This window comes from Bubalus kerabau, chromosome 2 (genome assembly GCF_029407905.1).
Source record: "Bubalus kerabau isolate K-KA32 ecotype Philippines breed swamp buffalo chromosome 2, PCC_UOA_SB_1v2, whole genome shotgun sequence".
Taxonomy (NCBI): domain Eukaryota; kingdom Metazoa; phylum Chordata; class Mammalia; order Artiodactyla; family Bovidae; genus Bubalus; species Bubalus kerabau.
The window spans coordinates 195,809,397-195,832,004 of NC_073625.1; the positions used below are offsets into that span (position 1 = coordinate 195,809,397).

Sequence of the window (22,608 nt, forward strand, 5' to 3'; positions counted from 1 at the left end):
GGTAAAATCTGATAATTAAAATAAACTGAGGTCAGGGTGATTATTTACTAAAGAATTAAACACATGCTAACTCTCCTTCTGCATTTGAACTGGTTTCCAGCTCACACACAGCTGCACAGGACCCCAAATTTTGTATTTTCATCTGATGCCCTTCCAGGCAGTATGTGAAAAAGGGTGAGACTTCCAACTTTATGTTAAACAAATGAATCTTTTAACAAGAATGCTAAACACAGGAAAAGAAAGTGACAAGTAAGAAGTATGACCACAGAAAATTGGATGTTATTCTATTGTTTCTAATGAATGTATGCTTCTATTAGTAAATAGACAGCATCAAAGAAGAGCCGTGTGGGTAAACCAGGTTGATGCTGATTCTGACAAGAGAAAAAAAAATAATTTTGAAAGTGCGATGTTTGAGAGATTTTCTGCAAGAAGACCCAACCAGTCCATCCTAAAGGAAATCAGTCCTGAGTGTTCACTGGAAGGCCTGATGTTGAAGCTTAAACTCCAATACTTTGACCACCTGATGTGACGAGCTGACTCATTTGAAAAGACCCTGATGCTGGGAAAGATTGAGGGCAGGAGAAGAAGGGGACGACAGAGGATGAGATGGTTGGATGGCATCACCGACTCAATGGACATGGGTTTGGGTGGACTCCAGGAATTGGTGATAGACAGGGAGGCCTGGCGTGCTGTGGTTCATGGGGTTGCAAAGAGTCGGACACGACTGAGTGACTGAACTGAATTGAACTGGGAGATTTTCAGTCTTGCTAAAAAAAAAAAAAAATGCAGTTTTCATTCCCTTTCTTTCGTGGTAAAAATATTCTGCACCTTGAAAGTGGGTCAGAGGACGTGGGTCTCTACACCAGCGGTGTGTCTACGCAAGTGGCTCCTTTTGAGTCCAGACCGTTTTCTGTCCCTTCTTATGAGCGGCCCAAAGCCTCAGTGTATTTACCGCTGAAACAGGCACACTGACAAGAAAGGACTAGAAAAGTTTTTGTACAGAAAGATATTTACTGCAACAGATTACATCACACTACATGTGTTTCTTTTTGACCAATCTTTCAAGCCATTCATAAAACCCACATGCACACAAACCATGGGTTAAACTCTCACGAGTGTTTGGAGGATTTTTATTTTTAAAGCGCTGCATTTTTAAACGGGGGAATCATCTCTACCAGGACCAAATTTTCAGCTAAAACTTAATAAATCAAAAAAATTTCCTAACTGCCAGCCCTCTTGCACACACGTGAGACAAAATGCTTTTGTCTCATCCGGCAAGGGACCGGCTGCAAGGCTGATATCACAAAAGTACCTTTCTTTCCACCAAATAAAGGAAAGGCTCTTTTTCTCTCGCTCTGAGTCATGACTCCAAACTGCGCCTGAGACAACAATGGGGACTGTGACAGACATCCTGAACCGGCAGAGGTGGACAGGAAGTCATAAATCCACCTCCCCCCACTCATTTACACGGGCTGTTCAATAAAGAATACAGGCCTATGTCAGAGCGGTAGCCTTTGGATATGAAACAAAGAGATATTTATACATTCGAAACAGACAAGTTGGTGCGGGTACCAGAGAGACGTGAGGGCATATCTATTACCAACAATAAAAGCGCCCCCGACAGCGTCAGCGTGGCCTGCACAGAGCCCCAGAGAAACAACGGGATTCCTGAAGAGAAGCTACGGTGTGGGTTCTCCAGGGTCTCCACCAAGGATAACGGTTGTATTCACATACACACACTACGTTCTGCAGGGCAAGATGAAAAATCAGTACAGAACACAGGAGGGGCTCAGCCATGCCTACAGCGTTAACTTCTTGGGCCCATTTATTTACGAACTTTCAGTGACACAAAGAGCAAGCTGTCCTGCAGAAGAGAAGTCAGGACACACACCTGGATGTTGACGAACACGCCGTGGTACGTCTCGTACAGAACTTTGTTACTCTTCACATGCAGCGGAAACTCGAAAGGAATTTCTGTTTTGCCGCCGGGAAATTTTCCTGGCTTCACCATTTCGATGGTACTGTTGATGACCTGGATGGGCTGCAAGGACACGCACAAGTCGATCCATCAGCCCGCGCTTCTTGTCACGTGACTGTGGCTAGTGAATCATCTCCTGGGAGACCCCACACCCCCACCCCCGCCCCACCCCCACCATCCTGCTGCTCTGGGCAGCCTGGCGCTGTGCAAGTTGGGTTCATTTTTAGGGCTGGACGCTGCGGTGTTGGGTGCAAGTAGGAAATGCACTGATACATTTCTCTCTCTTATCCCCAAGTATCTCAGCTTGACCGTCCCCTAACAACCCTTCTGACGTGTACCCCCACCTTCAGCGTGAAGCAGACTTGCAAGGAACCTAGGGAGGAGCAGACCCCCTCCTCCCCACCCCAACCCCCCGGGCCCCAGCTCCGGGCACCCGGGCAGTCTGGGCCCTGGGAGCTGGAGTGTTCGCACACATGCCTCAACAGCAGGCACTACACCTTCCTGAGGGAAGGTACTCCGAGCCTTGGTTTACAACCACACTGAGAAAACCCACGACTCTGGAAGTGAGTCTCTCAAGTGCTGAAGGAGGAAAAGAAAAGAAAGCTGTGGGGACACGTGGACAGGCCCTGAAATCTGCATGCTCTTTGTGAACGCTTCTTTCCCCTTAACTCTTCCTCCTCAGAACTTAAAAGAGTTAAATCTGCCCTTCAGGAAAAGGAAACTACGTATAGCAGAAAGTTTACATCCTAGAACACAGAACCTCAAGCAACAGGAAAGAAGGGTTCCACTGGCGTTCTTACCTGGACGCAGCTGGACTAAAATAACAATTATAATAACAGTTTTGCTTTAGGAAGGTCAGAGGTGAGAAGGCCCAGGCACAACTTCCCAGAGCACACTGGGCTCTGTAAGGGCTGAAGGTATCCCCCTCAAGTCCCCCTAACCCTGTCTGATGAGAATAAACACAAGCAGACTTTTGGTAACAGCATATATTCAGAATCAAAATATCTGCATGTGTTTTTTTCAGTTTGATTACTGAGTCGTAAAAGCACATCTGCCACCGTCCCTAGCAAAAGAACAACAATGAAGCTAAGGCAGCACGTGCAAACCAACCCCAAACATTTGGAAAAGGAACTAAAAACGTGCAAGTCAGGCATTCTTACCTTAACGGAATTATAGAAGGCTTCGAACACCCCCACACTCTTGGCACTGAGCTGCAGGTTCACGGTTCCTTCCACCGTCAGGGAGAGGCCCTGGTGCTGGACTGAGTCCTTCCCAGATATGACCACCACCCCAGACAGCATTTCCTGGGGAGGGGAGAGAGCCACCCGACACGTTAGCACAGCTCTTTCATCCGCCTGGTTCACTAGCAAAGTCAGCCTCTGGAACCATCAACGTGGTCCAAGATGAAGACGCTCAGTGGACACTTGTCACAGGCAGATGCCCGGATGGCACTGTGGGGAAGGCCCAGCCCTGGGGGTCCAAGGGGGTAGAATCTCATCTCCCCACCACCTTCTGGACACAGCTTGATTCCCACTGGACAATCCCAACACAGGTCCGGTTTCAAAAGGGCAAAGAGCAGGGCCTGGGGGGGATGGCAGACTCAGAGCCACCAAGCACAGGAGCGTGTATGACGACCCCCTCAGAAGGATGACACAGGGAAGACCCTCTTCTTTACCTTCTTTCTCTGTGACGCTAAGACAAGGACACACTGGCAAAGGCACGAGCAGCTCAGCGGGATGTTCCCTGCCCAGCGAGCCCAGGGGCCACCCTTCAGCACCCTCCGCCTCCCACCCGCCCCACTAGCCTGCTTCACAAGCTGGTGGACGGTCCAGCACAAGGACCCCGCACCAGACCATCATTCACTTCTCCGAAGACACTGAAGTCGAAGAACACAGACATTAACCTCACTCCTGCCTGTCACCTCAGAACTGACAGTCTCCACCTGCGATGGGGGTTTGTGTGCAGCAGGGAGCTAAGGACTGTGGTGCTGGAGAAGACTCTTGAGAGTCCCTTGGACTGCAAGGAGGTCAAGCCAGTCCATCTTAAAGGAGATCAGTCATGAATATTCATTGGAAGGACTGATGCTGAAGCCGAAGCTCCAATACTTCGGCCACCTGATAGGAAGAACTGACTCATTGGAAAAGACCCTGATGCTGTGAAAGATTGAAGGTGGGAGGAGAAGGGGATGACAAAGGATGAGATGGTTGGATGGCATCACCAACTCTATGGACATGAGTTTGGGTAGACTCTGGGAGTCGGTGATGGACAGGGAGGCCTGGCGTGCTGCAGTCCATGGGGTCGCCAAGAGTCAGACACGACTGAGCAACTGAACTGAACTGAACCGAAGAGAATCCACAGCAAATACAAAATGACACCTTTCTGAAATGACCTTCAGATTCGGTGCGTGATTGCTGTCACATGGTGATATGATGGCAGAAAAAGAATAAAAATGCAAATGTTAAAAATGGCCCCACAGATCAAAGTATTAAAAAAAATATCTGTTCTACTGGCATTTAAATCTGTTTATCTTTTGTTTCCTGTAGTCACTGGGTGAAAAAACATTCACTGAGTTTTCACAATCTGTGAAATCAGGGGAGTGGGGGATATTCTATGTATCTTGAAGTAAAGTGAAGTCAAAGTTGCTCAGTCATGTCTAACTCTTTGAAACCTCATGGGCTATACAGTCCATGGAATTCTCCAGGCCAGAATACTTGAGTGGGTAGCTGTTCCCTTCTCCAGGGGATCTTCCCAGCCCAGCGACTGAGCCTAGGTCTCCCGCATTGCAGGCGGATTCTTTACCAGATGAGCCACTAAGGGAAGCCCTCTATGTCTCTTAAATATTCTAAGTATTTTGGTTTTGTTTACTGCTCCCCACTCCAAAGCCCTGAAGTCTAAATTAAAACAGTATCAGCTCCATTTTAAGCAGAATTCAAGCGGTAGAATGCATTTTGTTCTTTACATTAAGAAGCTCATAAGCAAATTTGCATGAAAACTCTTCTGGAATACTAATTTAACTTTTAAATTTTTAATTAAAATTAGTTCTATTAACTTCTATACAATAGAATGAAATAAAAACCTAATTTTTCATCATTTAAACCCACTAGTATATTTTTAAAAATATATAGTGTCCCAGAATTGAAATCGGACAAAACAATTTCACACACTTTATCAATTAAACAACACATTAGCACTTGGTTCCGCTGCTATTTAATTGAAATATTTTCAGCTAATCTCATGGGAACAGAATCGGAGTTGACTACTGAATGCCACAGTATAAGCACAATATCAATAGAACCGTTTCCTTCCTTAATCCCTATGGCAGAAGAAGGAAAAAGCGGTGAAGTACCTGGGAAATAATCAGAGTAAAAATTTTATCACTCTCTTGTCATTCTTTAATTTGAACTAAGAAATGACAGTAGAGAGAATACAAATTAAGAAAATGTGTGTATGTTAGTTGCTTAGTCGTGTCCGACTCTTTGCAACCCCATAGTCTGTAGCCCACCAGACCCCTCCATCCAAGGGATTCTCCAGGCAAGAATACTGGAGAGGGTAGCCATGCCTTCTCTAGGGGATCTTCCTGACCCAGGGATTGAACCTAGGTCTCCTGCACTGCAGATGGATTCTTTACTGTCTGAGTCACCAGGGAAGCCCGTGGTACGGTCACAAAAACTGAACAAATTAGCCTGTAAATGAGGCAAATAGGTCTTATAGGTCTTTCTTCAGGGAAAAAAATAGCAAAGCAAATAACTAATCAAGAAATAACAAATAGCAAAGACACAGTAGTAATCAAAATAATAATAACACATTGTTCAACTGCACATAAGTAAATGTGAAAAGTCAATAAAGTGATTTATTTTTCTAGGAAAATATAATTTATCCAAACTAACTCCAAAGGAGATGGGAAAGCTAAACAAACAAGTTAGAAAAATTAGAGAAAGTTACACACGAGTCCCCCACACCCACAAAGCACCAGGCCTAGAGAGCTTCACAGATCATTCCCAAATGTTTTAAGTGCAGAAAACACCAATATTAAACTACTCCAAAACACAGAAAAAGAATTTCTTTTTTAAAAAGTTAAGCAAATACAACGACACCAAGGTAAGACAAAAATCTATACACACCTGACCTGCCTCCTGAGAAATCTGTACGCAGGTTAAGAAGCAACAGTTTGAACTGGACATGGAACAACAGACTGGTTCCAAATTGGGAAAGGAGTACGTCAAAGCTGTATCTTATCACCCTGCTTATTTAACTTATATGCAGAATACATCATGAGAAACGCTGGGCTGGATGAAGCACAAGCTGGAATCAAGATAGCCGGGAGAAATATCAATAACCTCAGATATGCAGATGACACCACCCTTATGGCAGAAAATGAAGAAGGACTAAAAGAGCCTCTTGATGAAAGTGAAAGAGGAGAGTGAGAAAGTTGGCTTAAAACTCAACATTCAGAAAACTAAGATCATGGCTATCCGGTCCCATCACTTCACGGCAAATGGATGGGGAAACAATGGAAACAGTGACAGACTTTATTTTGGGGGGCTCCAAAATCACTGCAGATGGTGACCGCAGCCATGAAATTAAAAGACGCTTGCTCCTTGGAAGAAAAGTTATGACCAACCTACAGAGCATATTAAAAAGCAGAGACATTACTTTTCCAACAAAGGTCTGTCTAGTCAAAGCTATGGTTTTTCCAGTAGTCATGTATGGATGTGAGAGCTGGACTATAAAGAAAGCTGAGTGCTGAAGACTTGATGCTTTTGAATTGTGGTGTTGGAGAAGACTCTTGAGAGTCCCTTGCACTGCAAGGAGATCCAACCAGTTCCAACTGATTTCCTTAGGAAATCAGTCCTGAATATTCATTGGAAGGACTGATGCTGAAGCTGAAACTCCAATACTTTGGCCACCTGATGCAAACTGATTCATTGGAAAAAACCCTGATGCTGAGTAAGACTGAAGGCAGGAGAAGAAGGGGACAACAGAGGATGAGATGGTTAGATGGTATCACCGACTCAATGGACATGAGTTTGAGTACACTATGGAAGTTGGTAATGGACAGGGAGGCCTGGAGTGCTGCAGTCCACAGGGTCACAAAGAGACAGACATGAATGAGCTGATCAACATGAAGAGAATTTTAGAAAGGAAGATAGTGGGGTAGAAATTAATATACAAAAATCAAGAAGGCAACACGTCCACAACAACAATCAATGAGAAAACACGTTGGAAAAAAATATTTTTTCAAAAGCAAAAAAAAAAGGCTTCCCTGGTGGCTCAGTGGTAAAGAATCTGCCTGCCAATCAGTTCAGTTCAGTTCAGTCACTTAGTCGTGTCCGACTCTTGGCGACCCCATGAACTGCAGCACGCCAGGCCTCCCTGTCCATCACCAACTCCCAGAGTTTACCCAAACCCATGTCCATTGAGTCGGTGATGCCATCCAACCATCTCATCCTTTGTCATCCCCTTCTCCTCCCGCCTTCAATCTTTCACAGCATCAGGGTCTTTTCCAATGAGTCAGTTCTTCCTATCAGGTGGCCGAAGTATTGGAGCTTCGGCTTCAGCATCAGTCCTTCCAATGAACACCCAGGACTGATCTCCTTTAGGATGGATCTCCTTGCAGTCGAAGGGACTCTCAAGAGTCTTCTCCAACACCACAGTTCATGGGCTCAGTTCCTGGTCCGGGAAGATCCCACATGCTCAGAGCAGCCAAGCCTGTGTGCCACAACTATTAAACCTGTGCTCTAGGGCCTGGGAGCTGCAACTACTGAGTCCTCAAGCCACAGTAACTCAAGCCCGCTGCTCTAGAGCCTGTACTCTGCAACAGGGGACATCACCTCCATGACAAGCCCTCACACCGCAACTACAGAGTAGCCCCCTGCTCACTGCAACTAGAGAGAAGCCAGAAGGAACAAAGACCCAGTGTGGCCAAAATAAATACATAATAAAATCATTTTTTTAAAGGCAACAAAAGTTAAAATACATAAATCAATTTAACAGGAAATGAATAAAACCCTGATAAGAGGAAAACTTCAAACATAGTTGAAGAGCACAAAAGAAATACATGGAAAGTCATATCCTGTTTTTGAAGTTTGATCACTCTTAATGTGTCTACTTTCAATCTGTAAAGGTAACATAATCCAAAGAAGACAACATCAGAATTTTTCTTTTCTTTTTTTAGAAGGGCATGGTATGGTATGGTAAGATAGATTAGAAAGCTGATTTTTAAATTCACCTGGAATAATAAATAGGTTCTAAAATGAGGAAAGAGGGGGACTAGCCCGGTGAGATACTGTAACACCACAATAACTTACAAAGTGTGGGGCAGGGCGTATGTGGGCTGAAAGATCAATGGGACAAGAGGAAAACCCCAGAAACAGACCCAGATTATAGAGGAATTTAATAGATGATGAAGCACTTTAAATCCAGAAGGATTTATTCACTAAATAATACTGGAAAACTAGCCAGAGATCTGGGATAAAAAGCGGCCAGAAAACTGGCAAAAAAAAAAAAAAAAAATTAAGTTGGATTCTTACTGAAAACCTTTGTACACAAGAAGTTCTAAATACAAACACCTGAATAACCAAAACTTTAGAAGAAACCAGAGAATGATTTTTATCACCTCAAAGTGGGACACGCCTTTCTAAGAATGATTTAAAACTCTGAATAATAAATATGACTGCCAAACCAAAAATAGTTTATTACATAAAAGTGATTATGAGCAACACTGCTTATATAAATGATAAACTAGGGAAATAATGCAACTTAATAGGCAAAAAGCTAATTTCTCTAATATTTTAAGAAATAAAAAAACAAACCACCTTGGGCTTCCCTGGTAGCTCAGTGGCAAAGAAAGAAACCGCCAGCCAATGCAGGAGACACGGGTTCAATTCCTGGTCTGGGAAGATCCCACACCCTGCAAAGGAATTAAGCCCAAGCGCCCCAACTACTGCGTATGCGCTCTGGAGCCCAGGAGCAGATACGAGCGAGTTCACACGCTGCGACCACTGAACCAGGAGCGCCCTCGAGGCCACGCCCACCGGAGAAGCCACTGCAATGAGAAGCCCACGCACCGCACCTAGAGGGCAGCCCTTGCGGCAAGAAGACCCAGCACAGCCAAACAAATACAAAACATCTTATGCTGCTAAGTCACTCCAGTCGTGTCCGACTCTGTGCGACCCCACAGACAGCAGCCCACCAGGATCCCCCGTCCCTGGGATTCTCCAGGCAAGAACACTGGAGTGGGTTGCCATTTCCTTCTCCAATGCATGAAAGTGAAAAGTGAAAGTGAAGTCGCTCAGTCGTGTCCGACTCGTAGCAACCCCATGGACTGCAGCCCACCAGGCTCCTCTGCCCGAGGGACTCTCCAGGTAAGAGTACTGGAGTGGAAACGCTAATTGCTTGTAAGCCCATGAAAAAATGCTCAATTTCAAAAGTAACATTTTGAGAAAAGATCATCAAAGCTATCCTACGCACCATTTCCCCCCTATCAGATTAGCAAAGATAAAAATAAGTGGCCATATTGCGGTGGGGAAGGGTACAACAGGGAGGGAGGAGCTGAGAATCCACTAGACCAGCCACTAGGCAATACCGGGAACATTCTATCAACACCGGGCACAGCAATTCCACTTTCAGGAGCTTTCTTCAGATACACTTGCACACTGAAATGACTGAATAGTAGTTACTCACTGCAACATTGTAATAAAAAGAATGTAAACAACCTAAATCCCAACAACAGGAAAACAGTGGGTTGTGTTTTTTTTTCCCTTTAACGATATCTCAACAGATCATTCACATTAGTACATGTATGTTCTTTTTTTGAAGGTTACATATTGCACCACAGGTTCGATTTCTGGCTTGGGAAGATCTCCTGGAGAAGGAAATGGCAACCCACTCCAGTATTCTTGCCTGGAGAATCCCATGGACAGAGGAGCCTGGTGGGCTACAGTCTGTGGGGTCACAAGGAGTCAGACATGACTGACCGACTAAACCACCACCACCACCACTTCCAGAAAGGCACTTGCTGCCTGCCAGACAACCTGTCTCTTTAAATTAAGAGAAAGGTCATGGGTCATGGTTTTTGGGCTTCCTTTGTGGCTAAGCTCCAAAATCACTGCAGATGGTGACCACAGCCATGAAATGAAGACACTTATTTCTTGGAAGAAAAGCTATGACCAACCTAGACAGCATATTAAAAAGCAGAGACATTACTTTGCTGACAAAGGTCCGTCTAGTCCAAGCTATGGTTTTTCCAGTGGTCATGTATGGATGTGCCAACAAAGGTCTGTCTAGTCAAGGCTATGGTTTTTCCTATGGTCATGTATGGATGTGAGAATTGGACTGTGAAGAAAGCTGAGCACCGAAGAACTGATGCTTTTGAACTGTGGTGTTGGAGAAGACTCTTGAGAGTCCCTTGGACTGCAAGGAGATCCAACCAGTCCATCCTAAAGTAGATCAGTCCTGAATATTCATTGGAAGGACTGATGCTGAAGCGTCAATACTTTGGCCAGCTCCAATACTGAAGCTCCAATCCTTTGGCCACCTGATGCAAAGAGCTGACTCACTGGAAAAGACCCTGATGCTGAGAAAGATTGAAGGCAGGAGGAGAAGGGGCCGACAGAGGATGAGATGGTTGGATGGCATCACCAACTCGATGGACATGAGTTTGAGCAAGTTCCAGGTGTTGGTGATGGACAAGGAGGCCTGGTGTGCTTCAACCCATGGTGTTGCAAAGAGTTGGACATGACTGAGCGACTGAACTGTGGCTAAACTGGTAAAGAATCCACCTGTAATGTGGGAGACCTGGGTTCGATCCCTGGGTTGGGAAGATCCCCTAGAATAAGGAAATGCTACCTAATCCAGTATTCTGGCATGGAGAATTCCATAAGTCTATGCGGTCACAAGGAGTCGGACATGACTGAGAAACTTTCACTTTCATTTTGCACCACTGTGAAAAGAGGGTAGGAAAAGAACCTTTATATGTATTTACTTGTCCATGCCTAAAATATCTTGACAGAAATCACTAGAGATCAAGAGGCTTTAGTTGTCCCATAGAAGAGGACCTTGATGGACAGTGGAGGGCACAGACATTCCTTTTGCAACTCACAGAAACGGGTTCAATCTCTGGTTGAGGAAGACGCCAGATACGCAGCAGAGAAACTAGGCCTGAGTGCCACACCTACCTGAAGCCCGCACCCTAGAGCCGGCGCTGGGCAATGAGAGAAGCCACAGCAATGAGGAGCCTGTGCACCTCAATGAAGCGTAGTCCCCCTCGCTCCAACTAGAGAAAGCCTGCACACAGCAACACACGACCAGCATAGCCAAAAATAAATAAGGCGGAGCCTGTTCTCAGTTCAGTTCAGTCGCTCAGTGTGTCTGACTCTTTGCCACCCCATGAACCACAGCACACCAGGACTCCCTGTCCATCACCAACTTCTGGAGTTTACTTAAACTCATGTCCATTGAGTCGGTGATGCCATCCAACTATCTCATCCTCTGTCGTCCCCTTCTCCTCCCACCTTCAATCTTTCTCAGCATCAGGGTCTTTTCAAATGAGTCAGCTCTTCGCATCAGGTGGCCAAAGTATTGGAGTTTCAGCTTCAGCATCAGTCCTTCCAATGAACACCCACGACTGATTTCCTTTAGGATGGACTGGTTGGATCTCCTTGCAGTCCAAGGAAGTCTCAAGAGTCTTCTCCAACACTACAGTTCAAAAGCATCAATTCTTCTGCGCTCAGCTTTCTTCACAGTCCAAATCTCACATCCATACATGACTACTGGAAAAACCATAGGCTCGACTAGACGGACCTTTGTTGACAAAGTAATGTCTCTGCTTTTTTCAGGGGTCTTATATTTGAGTACTGCATTCTGATGCTGTTGTAATAAGGGTGGGGGAAAAGCAGGCTTTTTCTTAGTTCAGTAGGGTGTAAATACAGGTCTCAGTACTTAGGAAAACAGGATGACAAAAATCACAGCTATTGTCTGATGACGCCATCTCTGAAATTTCTAGTTGTGAAATTTTCTTGAGAATCTGGAAAAGAAACCTGAGTCCCTGAATAAAAGTTTAGAAGAAAGGGGCAAAATGAGATTGCCAATACCAGTTAAAAAAAGGAAAACTCAGTTAAGGGTAAGTAAATACGAGGTCCTAAGCACAGGAATATTAAAATTGAATCATGGTGTGCACTGTGGTTTCAGGGGTCACATACCACATACTCCCAAAATTACGAGTTAATAGGGATGACCGTCTTTCAGATGTCAATAACATAAAAACTCAGAGAAACTTTACAGCGTTGACACTTCGTTTGGAACTACTCGTCTAAGTGAATCTAAAGACTCCAGACTATACAACCCAAGAAGTTCAGGAGAACTCTGACCGCAGAGGCGTCTGAGATGGCCTGATTACAGGGCAAAGTAAAGACTGTGGAATACAGGCAGCTGGCCAAAGGAAACGCTCCGAGTAGCCAGCGCTCACTTACGGAATGAACAACAGCCACCGACCTGAACCCCAGTTGGAGGGAAACGCATGCATGAGTGAGGACTGTGCATCATCCAAACCCACGCGGCAGGCAGACTCCAGGACCAGCGGCGGAGGGGTGCGCCCATGGCCCGAGGGCTCTTGAGGGCAGGATGGGTGCCCGTTGCCCAGGAGAGGACGGGCCGCCCCACCCCGCCAAGGGCGGGCCCTGCAGCTCTCGGGACCACCGTCCATCCCGTGGAGGAGGCTGAGAGCGCAGAGCATCAGTCTCGGGAACTGCGCCGAGCAGTGAAGGGGGCGGAGAACACGCCTTCCCATCTGATAGTCCCTGTTACTTGTTCTCAGCAAGTTAAAACAATTCTTTTAACGTAAAAATTATTTTGAAATATACGGAACAAAAAAAGCACTTTTTTTTTTCAAGAAGGTTGTTGCCCTCCCCACCCCCGATTATCGAAGGAGGGAATTTTTGTCCATCCACCGCTTACTTTTCCACTGATGGGATTCCTACTCCTTTCCCAAAGGGGATGTTTGCGTTTTAGAGTTAACAGTCTTAAACGATCTCTTCTTATGACACAACAGGCAGGACAGGTTTTGGCAGATGTCGTGCCTGCTGCGGAACTGTTAGTCTCTCAGTGTCCGACTCTCTGTGACCCCATGAACGGTAGCCCACCAGGCTCCTCTGTCCATGGGATTCTCCAGGCGAGAATACTGGAGTGGCTGCCATTTCCTCCTCCAGGAAATCGAACTCGGGTCTCCCGCATAGCGGGCAGATTCTTTACCATCTGAGCTACCTGTGTCCTTCACATGGCCATGGTCTGACAGTGAAACCATGAGCATGGGTAAGACCACCACAGGGGGACAGGGTAGTGAGGCTGAACAGAGCCCAGGCATCACTAGAAAGCACGGATGCCAAGGTCACCAAAAGAACCTGCCTGACAGCTGGGAGGACAGCTGGTGTAACCCTCCCAGTTTCTCAGGGGAGAGCCCTTTCTGAGCTCAGAAATCCCTTCTGAGCATCAGTCAGAAGAGATAAATCAGGTACAGGGTCCCATCAAGAGTTAAAGGCTACCGACAACCTCCTACTGCCCTTCTCTGGGTATGTTTAAACCCCCGGGTAGAAGAGTGAGGTGGACAGAGCCCACCAGCTTCTGCTGGCTCTCCTGGCCCAAGAACCTCAGGTAAGCAGGACTCAAGAGGGAAACTGGCAGGTGATTTAACCACGGATGGTCAGTCCAGTTAACCTTGTCCCTTTGTAATCACGGATCGTGGGCCGACAATCTGTATGGTGTAGGGGGCTACCCTGTTGTTGTTTTTTTTTTTACTTTAATCCTCCAGTAAATAAAAGCAAAACATTTTAAGCCTGGCTGCACTGTACTGCATTAAAAAAGTTAATAGGGCCTGCAGGTTTTGGCACGAAACAAACTAAAATGGGTTGATACAAAGAAACTTCAACCTCGTCGGCTTTGGCTGGTCATTACATCCTACCACTAGCACTTTTCACACTGTGAAGTAGTAGGCCCCTGCTGCGTGCCGATGCTTCAGCAGCCACTTTGGGGAACTGAGGAAGCCTCAGGGAGGGCAGGGTGGGAGGGTCACTTCCAATGCAAAAGCTCTATTATCTGCTTATAAAAGAAACTATTTTAATGGATATTAGATTTGCTAACCCCACTCCAGTGTTCTTGCCTGGAGAATCCCCGGGACGGAGGAGCCTGGTGGGCTGCCATCTATGGGGTCGCAGAGTTGTACACGACTGAAACAGCAGCAGATTTATTAAAACTGATACATTAGAAAGCTAATTTGATAAGATTTCATTTAATAAAAGTCTCATTGCTTAGAACTGCAAGGAGGGGGGTGGACTCTTTATCCTAAACAAGGCTCATTTTCTTGAGCTGTTTATGAGGAAACATTCACTGTAGTTTGTGGGATGAAGGGTAAGATATGATTTCCATCACTTTGAGAAAAGCACCGTTTCTCTGAGCCTGAATTTTCTCCAGCGTATGAATGAAGGGTAGACTGTCTGTTCCATATAGGCAATAAAAAAAAACAAAGACAATATTTTAAAAAAATTTTTATTGAAATATAGTGATTTACAATGTTGTCTTAGTTTCAGGTATAAAGTGATTCAGCTACACATATATATTCTTTTCTTACATTCTCTTCCATTATAGGTTATTACAAGTTAACTGAGTAGTTACCTGTACTATACAGAAGGTCTTTGGTAGTTATTAATATCTATTTTATATATATGTATATTTTCATCCCAAACTCCTAATTTATCCCTCTGCATAAACTTTTAACAGCCACAGGTTTGTTTTGAGTCTGCTTTGTAAATACGTTCATTTGTATCATTTTTCTAGATTCCACACAAAAGTGGTATCACATGATATATGTCTCTGTCTGACTTACTTCACTCAGATGATAGTCTTTAGGTCCATCCATTTTACTCTTATTTTTGGGGGGCTCCAAAATCACTGGAGATGGTGACTGCAGCCATGAAATTAAAAGACGCTTACTCCTTGGAAGAAAAGTAATGACCAACCTAGACAGCATATTAAAAAGCAGCGAGACATTACTTTGCCAACAAAGGTCCGTCTAGTCAAGGCTATGGTTTTTCCTGTGGTCATGTATGGATGTGAGAGTTGGACTGTGAAGAAGGCTGAGCACCGAAGAATTGATGCTTTGGAACCGTGGTGCTGGAGAAGACTCTTGAGAGTCCCTTGGACTGCAAGGAGATCAAACCAGTCAATCCTCAAGGAAATCAGTCCTGAATATTCTTTGGAAGGACTGATGTTGAAGCTGAAACTCCAATACTTTGGCCCCCTGATTCAAAGAACCAACTCACTGGAAAAGACCCTGATGCTGGGAAAGATTGAAGGCGGGAGGAGATGGGGACGACAGAGGATGAGACAGTTGGATGGCATCACCAACTCAATGCACATGAGCTTGAGTAAGCTCCAGGAGTTGGTGATGGACAGGGAGGCCCGGCATGCTGTGGTCCATGGGGTTGCAAAGAGTCAGACACGACTGAGCGGCTAAACTGAATTGATGTTATGCAAATGGCATTCTTTCACTCTTAAATATGCCTGAGTAGTATTCCATAGGAGAAGGCAATGGCACCCTACTCAAGTACTCTTGCCTGGAAAATCCCACGGACCAAGGAGCCTGGTGGGCTGCAGTCCATGGGGTCACTAAGAGTCAGACCCGACTGAGCGACTTCACTTTCATGCATTGGAGAAGGAAATGGCAACCCACTCCAGTGTTCTTGCCTGGAGAATCCCAGGGACAGGGGAGCCTGGTGGGCTGCAGTCTATGGGGTCACACAGAGTCGGACACGACTGAGGTGACTTAGCAGCAGCAGTATTCCATAGTTATATATCTACCACCGTTGAGGGACATTTAGGTGGCTTCCATGCCTTAGTTATTGAGAACAGTGCTGCAAGGAGCATTGAGAGGGCATGCATCTTTTCAAATTATGGTTTTCTCTGGATATACGGTCAGGAGTGGGACTGCTCGATCATAGAACAGCTCTATCTTTAGTTTTCTGAGGACCCTCCATGCTCTTCTCCATCATGGCTGCACCAGTTTACAATCCCACCCATGGTGCAGGAGGGTTCCCTTCTTTCCTCACCCTCTCCAGGTGTGCTACTTGTAGACTTTTTGAGGATGGCCATTCCAACTGGTGTGAGATGGAATTTCACTGTCGTTTTCATTCACATTTTTCTAATAATTAGCAATGCTGACCATCTTTTCACGTGCCTTTTGAGGAGAAATGTCTATATAGATCTTCTGCCCATTTTCTGGTTGGGTTGTTTTTTGACACTGAGCTCTATGAGACAGTTTGTATATTTTGGAGATGAATCTCTTGTTATTCACATCATTTGCAAATATTTTCTCCCATTCTGTAGGTTTTTTGTGTTTTTTTTGTAAACGGTTTTCTTTGCTATGCAAAAGCTTTTAATTAGGTCCCATTTGTTTATTTTTGTTTTTATTTCCATTACTCTAGGAGATAGATCCAAAAAGATATTGTAGAGATTTATGTCAAGGAGTGTTACGCCTATGTTTTCCTCTAGGAGTTTTATAGTATCCATCTAACATTGAGGTTTTAATCCATTTCGAGTTTATTTTTGGGTATCATATTAGAGAATGTTCTAATTTCATTCTTTTACATGTAGCAGTCCAGTTTTCCCAGCACCACTTATCAAAGAGACTGCATTTTCTCCATTGAATATTCTTGCCTTCTTTGTCATAGATTAATTGGCCATATGTGTGTGGGTTTATTTCTGGGCGTTCTATCCTGTCCATTGATTTGTGTTTCTGTTTTTGGGCCGGTACCACACTGTTCTGGAGCTCTGTAGTATAATCTGAAGTTAGGGAACTTGATCAGTAATCCTCGGGCCAGGACAGAATTTGCTGCAAATAACACCAAACGGGCCACTAATGAACACTCTCACTGCGTCCCAGGGTTCAAACAGCCTTGGGCAACTCTGAAATACTTCTCATGCATCATGTAAGGGCTGGGATATGATTGAGAAGACAAGCCTTTTCGGGAATATTAGATAATTAGTGAGAAAAAAGACTCACTTGAGGTTTGGATAACTGCGTTCCTTAAAGGGTTCACACCTCCCTCAAAATTATCCTGAGATTCCTCCTAGGTCAAAGTCCTACCCCAAGGATCTGCACCAGCATTCACTAAAACTGATCATTAATGTATCAAGAATCCAGCAGAATACTGAGGCTTTTTCCACAACATCCTAGCTTTGCAGTTTTTCTTCAAAATAATGAACTGGCATAATAAGGATTTTTCCTCTTTAATCGTTTTTTTTTTTTAAACAAGAAATTACACGAAAGCCAGTAAGACAAAATGCAAACCTAGATGTTCTTGTAGTAACAGTAATCAGCCCACTGTGCACAAATTGCTCATCACCGCAACCTGGCTATGCTGGGCAGTAAATCTCCCATTGATGTTTTTCACAACTGTAATATTGAACAGTGTCGTTTTCATGAGTATGTGGGCCAGGATTTCAGAATGTAAAACATTTCCAATTTATAAAAACAAATGAACCATATTTACATTACAAAAATATTTACTGCAGCATTTTTTGAACCAATAAGCTCTAGAACACTGAAAATACAGTGTAATGTACAATGCATTTGAGTCAAACTTTTGGTGCAAGAACACACCTACCGCACTGAGCAAAGAAATACATGGGGATGCCAAAGTCACACCCAGTTTGCAGTGGGGACACATCCAGCAATCACTACAGCACCTGACAAGCATGGACCGTGCCATTTGTGAGGTGCACGACCAGTGTGACTTACATCAGCGACTGTGAAGTCATGGAAAAGCATGGTGCTTCCACCACCTACCGTCTGACCCCTCCCTCACAGCTCAGCTGGGAAAGAATCTGTCTGCAATGCAGGAGGCCTGGGTTCAATTCCTGGGTTGGGAAGATCCCCTGGAGAAGCAAAAGGCTACCCACTCCAGTATCCTGGTCTGGAGAATTCCATGGACTGTATAGTCTATGGGGTCACAAAGAGTTGGACACGACTTAGCAACTTTCACTTCACTTGGGTCTGAACCTATAGTAAATATCGTCAAACATTACCTCTTTTAATTCTCACGACAAAGTCTCTGAGCAAGCTCAGACTCATCCTCCAGATGAGAATTAAGACCTGGAGAAGTTGCACTTAGGGAAAAAAAGGCCTGCTCTTTTTAAAACGGCCACAATTTAGTAAGCCAAACAGCCGATTTATGAAGTTAAAATATGAAAACGAACAAACAATAAATATGAGAAGAGGGGAATAAACCCAAGGAAAAGAAAACAAATATTCCCGAAAGACAAGGTAGCAAAGTCTCTTTAAAAAGTCACAGACAAATGAGATGAGGATGAGCAGCTGTAGAAGGTGGGGAAATAAGAATGAGAGAAGCCAGTGTGTGGACTTGCATGGCTCTGCCAGTGTCCCCCAGGTCCTGCTCTCTTTGCTTCTGTTGTCTTTCTTCTGCTGGAAACAAATAGGGATGGGGGGGTGGGGGGGCGGAGGGAGACCCCGGCCCAGCACTTAGCTTTCAACACTAGGTTGGAGCCTCACCATCTCAATGAAGCTCCAGAAGGGCCCTCCCCCCCGCCCCCAACCCCCCACAAACAACTACGCCTCCCTCTGCGCTCCCTTACCACAGACAGACACCCCCGGAGCACAAGCGACGGTGTGTTTACATCTATCAGGAGATCCACAGACACGGGTTGAATAAATCTGCTTTAAGTTAACAGTCTAAAAAGAATGAACTGATGACGATGTGATGATATGGAAAGGCGTGCACAGCCAGGGTACACGGTTCAGCAAAAAGATTAAGTTTTGCATCTGCATGCGTGTCTGCGTACACGTGCCACTACTGCTCACGGGAAATGCCTGGCACAAACACACACACAGTCAACGGATTCCTCCAAGGACAGAAAAAGGGCCAGAAAGAGGAGGAACCCGACTTTTCACTTCCCAGCCTTCTGTAAAATCCTGTGTTTATATATATATATATATTTTTAAAATGATTCAATTGTGATTTGTGGAGGGAGAAAAAACCAAACACCACCACCTTGAATGAGCATCCTTTTCGAGGAAAACCACCTAAATGACAATTTTAAAACCCCAGTATAACTTAGGCTCTTGGTGTCCACAGAACCAAAACCATTCTCACATGCTTCCATAGTAACTAAGAGCCTGAAAAGCACAGAAACAGACTCGGGTGCCCACATTCCGAGGAATTTCCGTTTCACAGCATCTCTTGATTTTTGATGTCTGGTATTAGTAATGCATACACCATCTATAGGAAGGACTGATGATGAAGATGAAACTCCAGTACTTTGGCCACCTGATATGAAGAACTGAGTCCTTGGAAAAGACCCGGATGCCAAGACTGAAGGCGGGAGGAGAAGGGGACAACAGAGGAGGAGATGGTTGGATGGCATCATCGACACCATGGACATGGGTTTGAGTAAACTCCAGGAGTTGGTGATGGACAGGGAGGCCTGGCGTGCTGCGATTCATGGGGTCGCAAAGAGTCAGACAGAACTGAGTGACTGAACTGAACTTTTGCTACTTCTACCATACTTTAAAACACAGAAAACATCCCAGCTGCTGTACCATCTCGGAATAAAATGTGTTACCTTTTGAATGAAAATAATAAGTACTAAAACTAAATGTACATATTGCCTGTCCCTGCCTCCCCACCTTTTTTTAAATTCATTTTTTTACCTTTTGGCTGCTGTGTACAGCATGCGGGATCTTAGTTCCCTGACCAGGGATTGAACCTTTGACCCCTGCAGTGGAAGCACAGAATCTTAACAGTTGGACCACCAGGGAAGTCTTCCCAATTCTTACTTTTGGTATTTTCCAAGCTACAGAAAAGTTAAGAGAAAACAAAGTACCAAGAAAACTGAAACCCTCACAGGCTAACGGTAAGAATGTAAAACTGCAGGTGCTTCAGAAAACTGTTTGAAAGGCCCTTAAATACCTAATACAAAGTTTGCATTGTTGAGTCACTAAGTCACGCCCAAACCTCTGCGACCCCATGAACTGCAGCCCTCCAGGCTCCTCTGTCCATGAGATTTTCCAGGCAAGAAGACTGGAGTGGGTTGTCATTTCCTTCCCCAGGGATCTTCCTGACCCAGAGAGTGAACCCACATCTCTTGCACCGATGGGTGGGTTCTTTACCACTGAGCCAAAGTTAGCATATTACCCAGCAAATCCACTCTGAGGTATATATCCAAGAGAAATGGAACGTATGTTCACACAAAAGCCTGTATCAGATTAATGCTGTTCAAAGTAGCATTAATCATAATAGTCAAAGTGAGAACAACCCAAATGTCCATCAACAGATGAATGGATAAATAAAATGTGACGTATCCACACAACAGAATACTACTGAGCCATGAAAACAAATGAGGAACTGATATCGGCTACAACAGCATAATGTGTTCAAAGTTCATGCATAAGTGAAAGAAGTCAGTCACAAAAGACCACAGACTGTACAATCCTATATACATGAGCATGTTCTAATTAGGCAAATCCACTGAGACAGAAAACAGGTCTGTGATTGCCTGGGTCTAAGAGGGAGAGGGAATGAGGAATGATGGATTTTGGGTGCAGTGTTTCTTCTGGGGAGAGGGTGATAAAAATGTTCTAAGATTAGACGGGTGTGATGGTTGCACAACTCTTGAGTATATTAAAACCACTGAATTATACACTTGAAAAGAGTGAATTTTATGGTATTAGATCTCAATAAAACTTTTTTTTAAGACATCAAATTAGACCCATAAGGCTTTTAAGCAGGGTCAGCAACTGTTAGTATGTTGGCTTTCTTTCTCTGTTGCTTTCTTTCTCCCCACATGCACGTGCCCGTGCGTGCACACACACACACACAATTTATGACCAGGCCATTTAAAATTTAGTTATTATTACACTTCACTCCTCAATACTTCAGCAGGTAGAGCAGTTGCCCACATAACCGAAATATGAACATTAGACTGGGGGAATTTAAAGCTCTTATTTAACATATACCCCATATTCAAATGTATCAAAAATTAGGTATCGTATTTGGTTGTTATATCCCTGTCATCTCTTGAATCTTAAAAAAAAAGTCCTGTCCTTTTAATGACACTGACACATTTGAAGAATCCAGGCCAATAAATGGACAGAATGTTTCTCAATTGTGAACACGCCTGTTTCCCGTGAACTAAGTGCAGTTAGGCATTTTCGGCAGGAACACCACACAGCTGGGTCGTGTCTTCAGTTCTCCCTACCAGAATCCTCTATTGTTGTGCCAGAACGCGTCAACTGTGGCGGGAAGGTGGTTCACCGCAGGTCTTGGTTAGGACAGGGACTATCAGATTCCTGCACTATAAACGTAGCTTCTTCCCTCTGTAATTAATAATCTGGAGATGACTAAATTATCTTGCATCTGTGTAAACATGAAGTTTCCTCAATGGACTTGCCCCCAAAGGCTTTAAGCATCCCTTTTGAGCCCTTGCTGCATTCACGTGACCAACCACTCCTCTCAATTTTATTCCACATACTCAAGAGAGTTGGCTGCGATTTCAACCCGGCTGCACAGGGGCCAGAATCACAGGGGTCTCTAGGTATTAAACCCCGGTCGGCGTATATTCCCAAGGCGATGGATTCTAATTTAGTTACAGTAAGGGTTGAGATTGCCCGAGTTAGAGGGAGAAAAACCTTGCATTCTCCTTTGGCAAATAAGGAAACTGGCGCCCGAGGAGATTAAGAGGCTATGGCACAAAACTTGTTCATGGCACCGTTAAGATTTTTTTTAATTTGCATTTTAATATGTAATTCCTTCCGTCCCCAAAACCAGAAAAACGAGTAACTTTTGTACGGCCTACAGAGTGTATTTCTGCTTCCAAGGTTACAGCTGCCTTTCTGGCCCTAGACCTTTGCATTCCTCTTACAAGCGAGAAAAGGAGAGTCTGATGGTTGAGCTCCTCGGACTGCAGTGCTAAGTCACAGCTCAAGCCCCGTCCAATGGGCCAGACGATTGCGCGCTGCAGCGCAGGCGCCCTGCACGCCCCCCAACCGCGGCGGCAACCCCGGCGGACGCCGCTGCAGAGCAGCCAGCCGCGCAAGCGAGACGCACCTGGCGGGGGACGCACCTGGCGGAGGATGCACCTGGCCGCTCCCACCTGACCCGGACGCACCCGCCCAGGGAAACTCCGAAGTGTGCCAGACCCGGGGAAACCACAGAACCTGAAGGCCCACCCACCCCACCACTTACCCCAGCGTGATAAACCTTGTTCGCTCTTTTAATCTTAATGTCCAGGGTAGTCCCCATCGTGAATACTCCGCCTCGCGCACCACTTCCTGCCGCGCGTGATCGAAAGGCGGGGAGGGCTCGCCCGCCCCTCCGCCCGGGGCCCCGCCCCTTCTTCTCCCCGCCCGCAGCTGCGTCACGTGACCCTGCCTCCGCGGCCAGTGCGACTCTCCCCCTCCCCCAACCCTTCTTCTTTCCGGCGCAGGCGCGGGCCTTAGCGTGGGTCGAGGACTGTCGCTCTTGGCCCGGCCTCCCCCGGGCGTGAGGGGCGGGAACGAGGAAACCCCACCCCTTCCGTAAAGACCAGTCTTGACGCCGGAAATGCCTCTTCTCGCCCGTTGACCA

General features: G+C 45.3%; 1 protein-coding gene across 1 annotated transcript in view; it reads right to left on the bottom strand.

The window, feature by feature from the left end:
• The window catches only part of VPS26C (VPS26 endosomal protein sorting factor C), a 32,671-nt gene extending 10,290 nt beyond the window's left edge, over positions 1-22,381 (bottom strand). The window contains exons 1-3 of the mRNA XM_055569938.1: positions 22,228-22,381; positions 3,139-3,282; positions 1,892-2,041 (exon numbers count right to left, since the gene is read on the bottom strand). Of these exons, the coding sequence (XP_055425913.1) occupies positions 1,892-2,041; positions 3,139-3,282; positions 22,228-22,284 (351 nt within the window). The 5' untranslated portion in view covers positions 22,285-22,381. The remainder of the gene's footprint in view (positions 1-1,891; positions 2,042-3,138; positions 3,283-22,227) is intronic.
• Between the last annotated feature and the right edge of the window lie 227 nt (positions 22,382-22,608).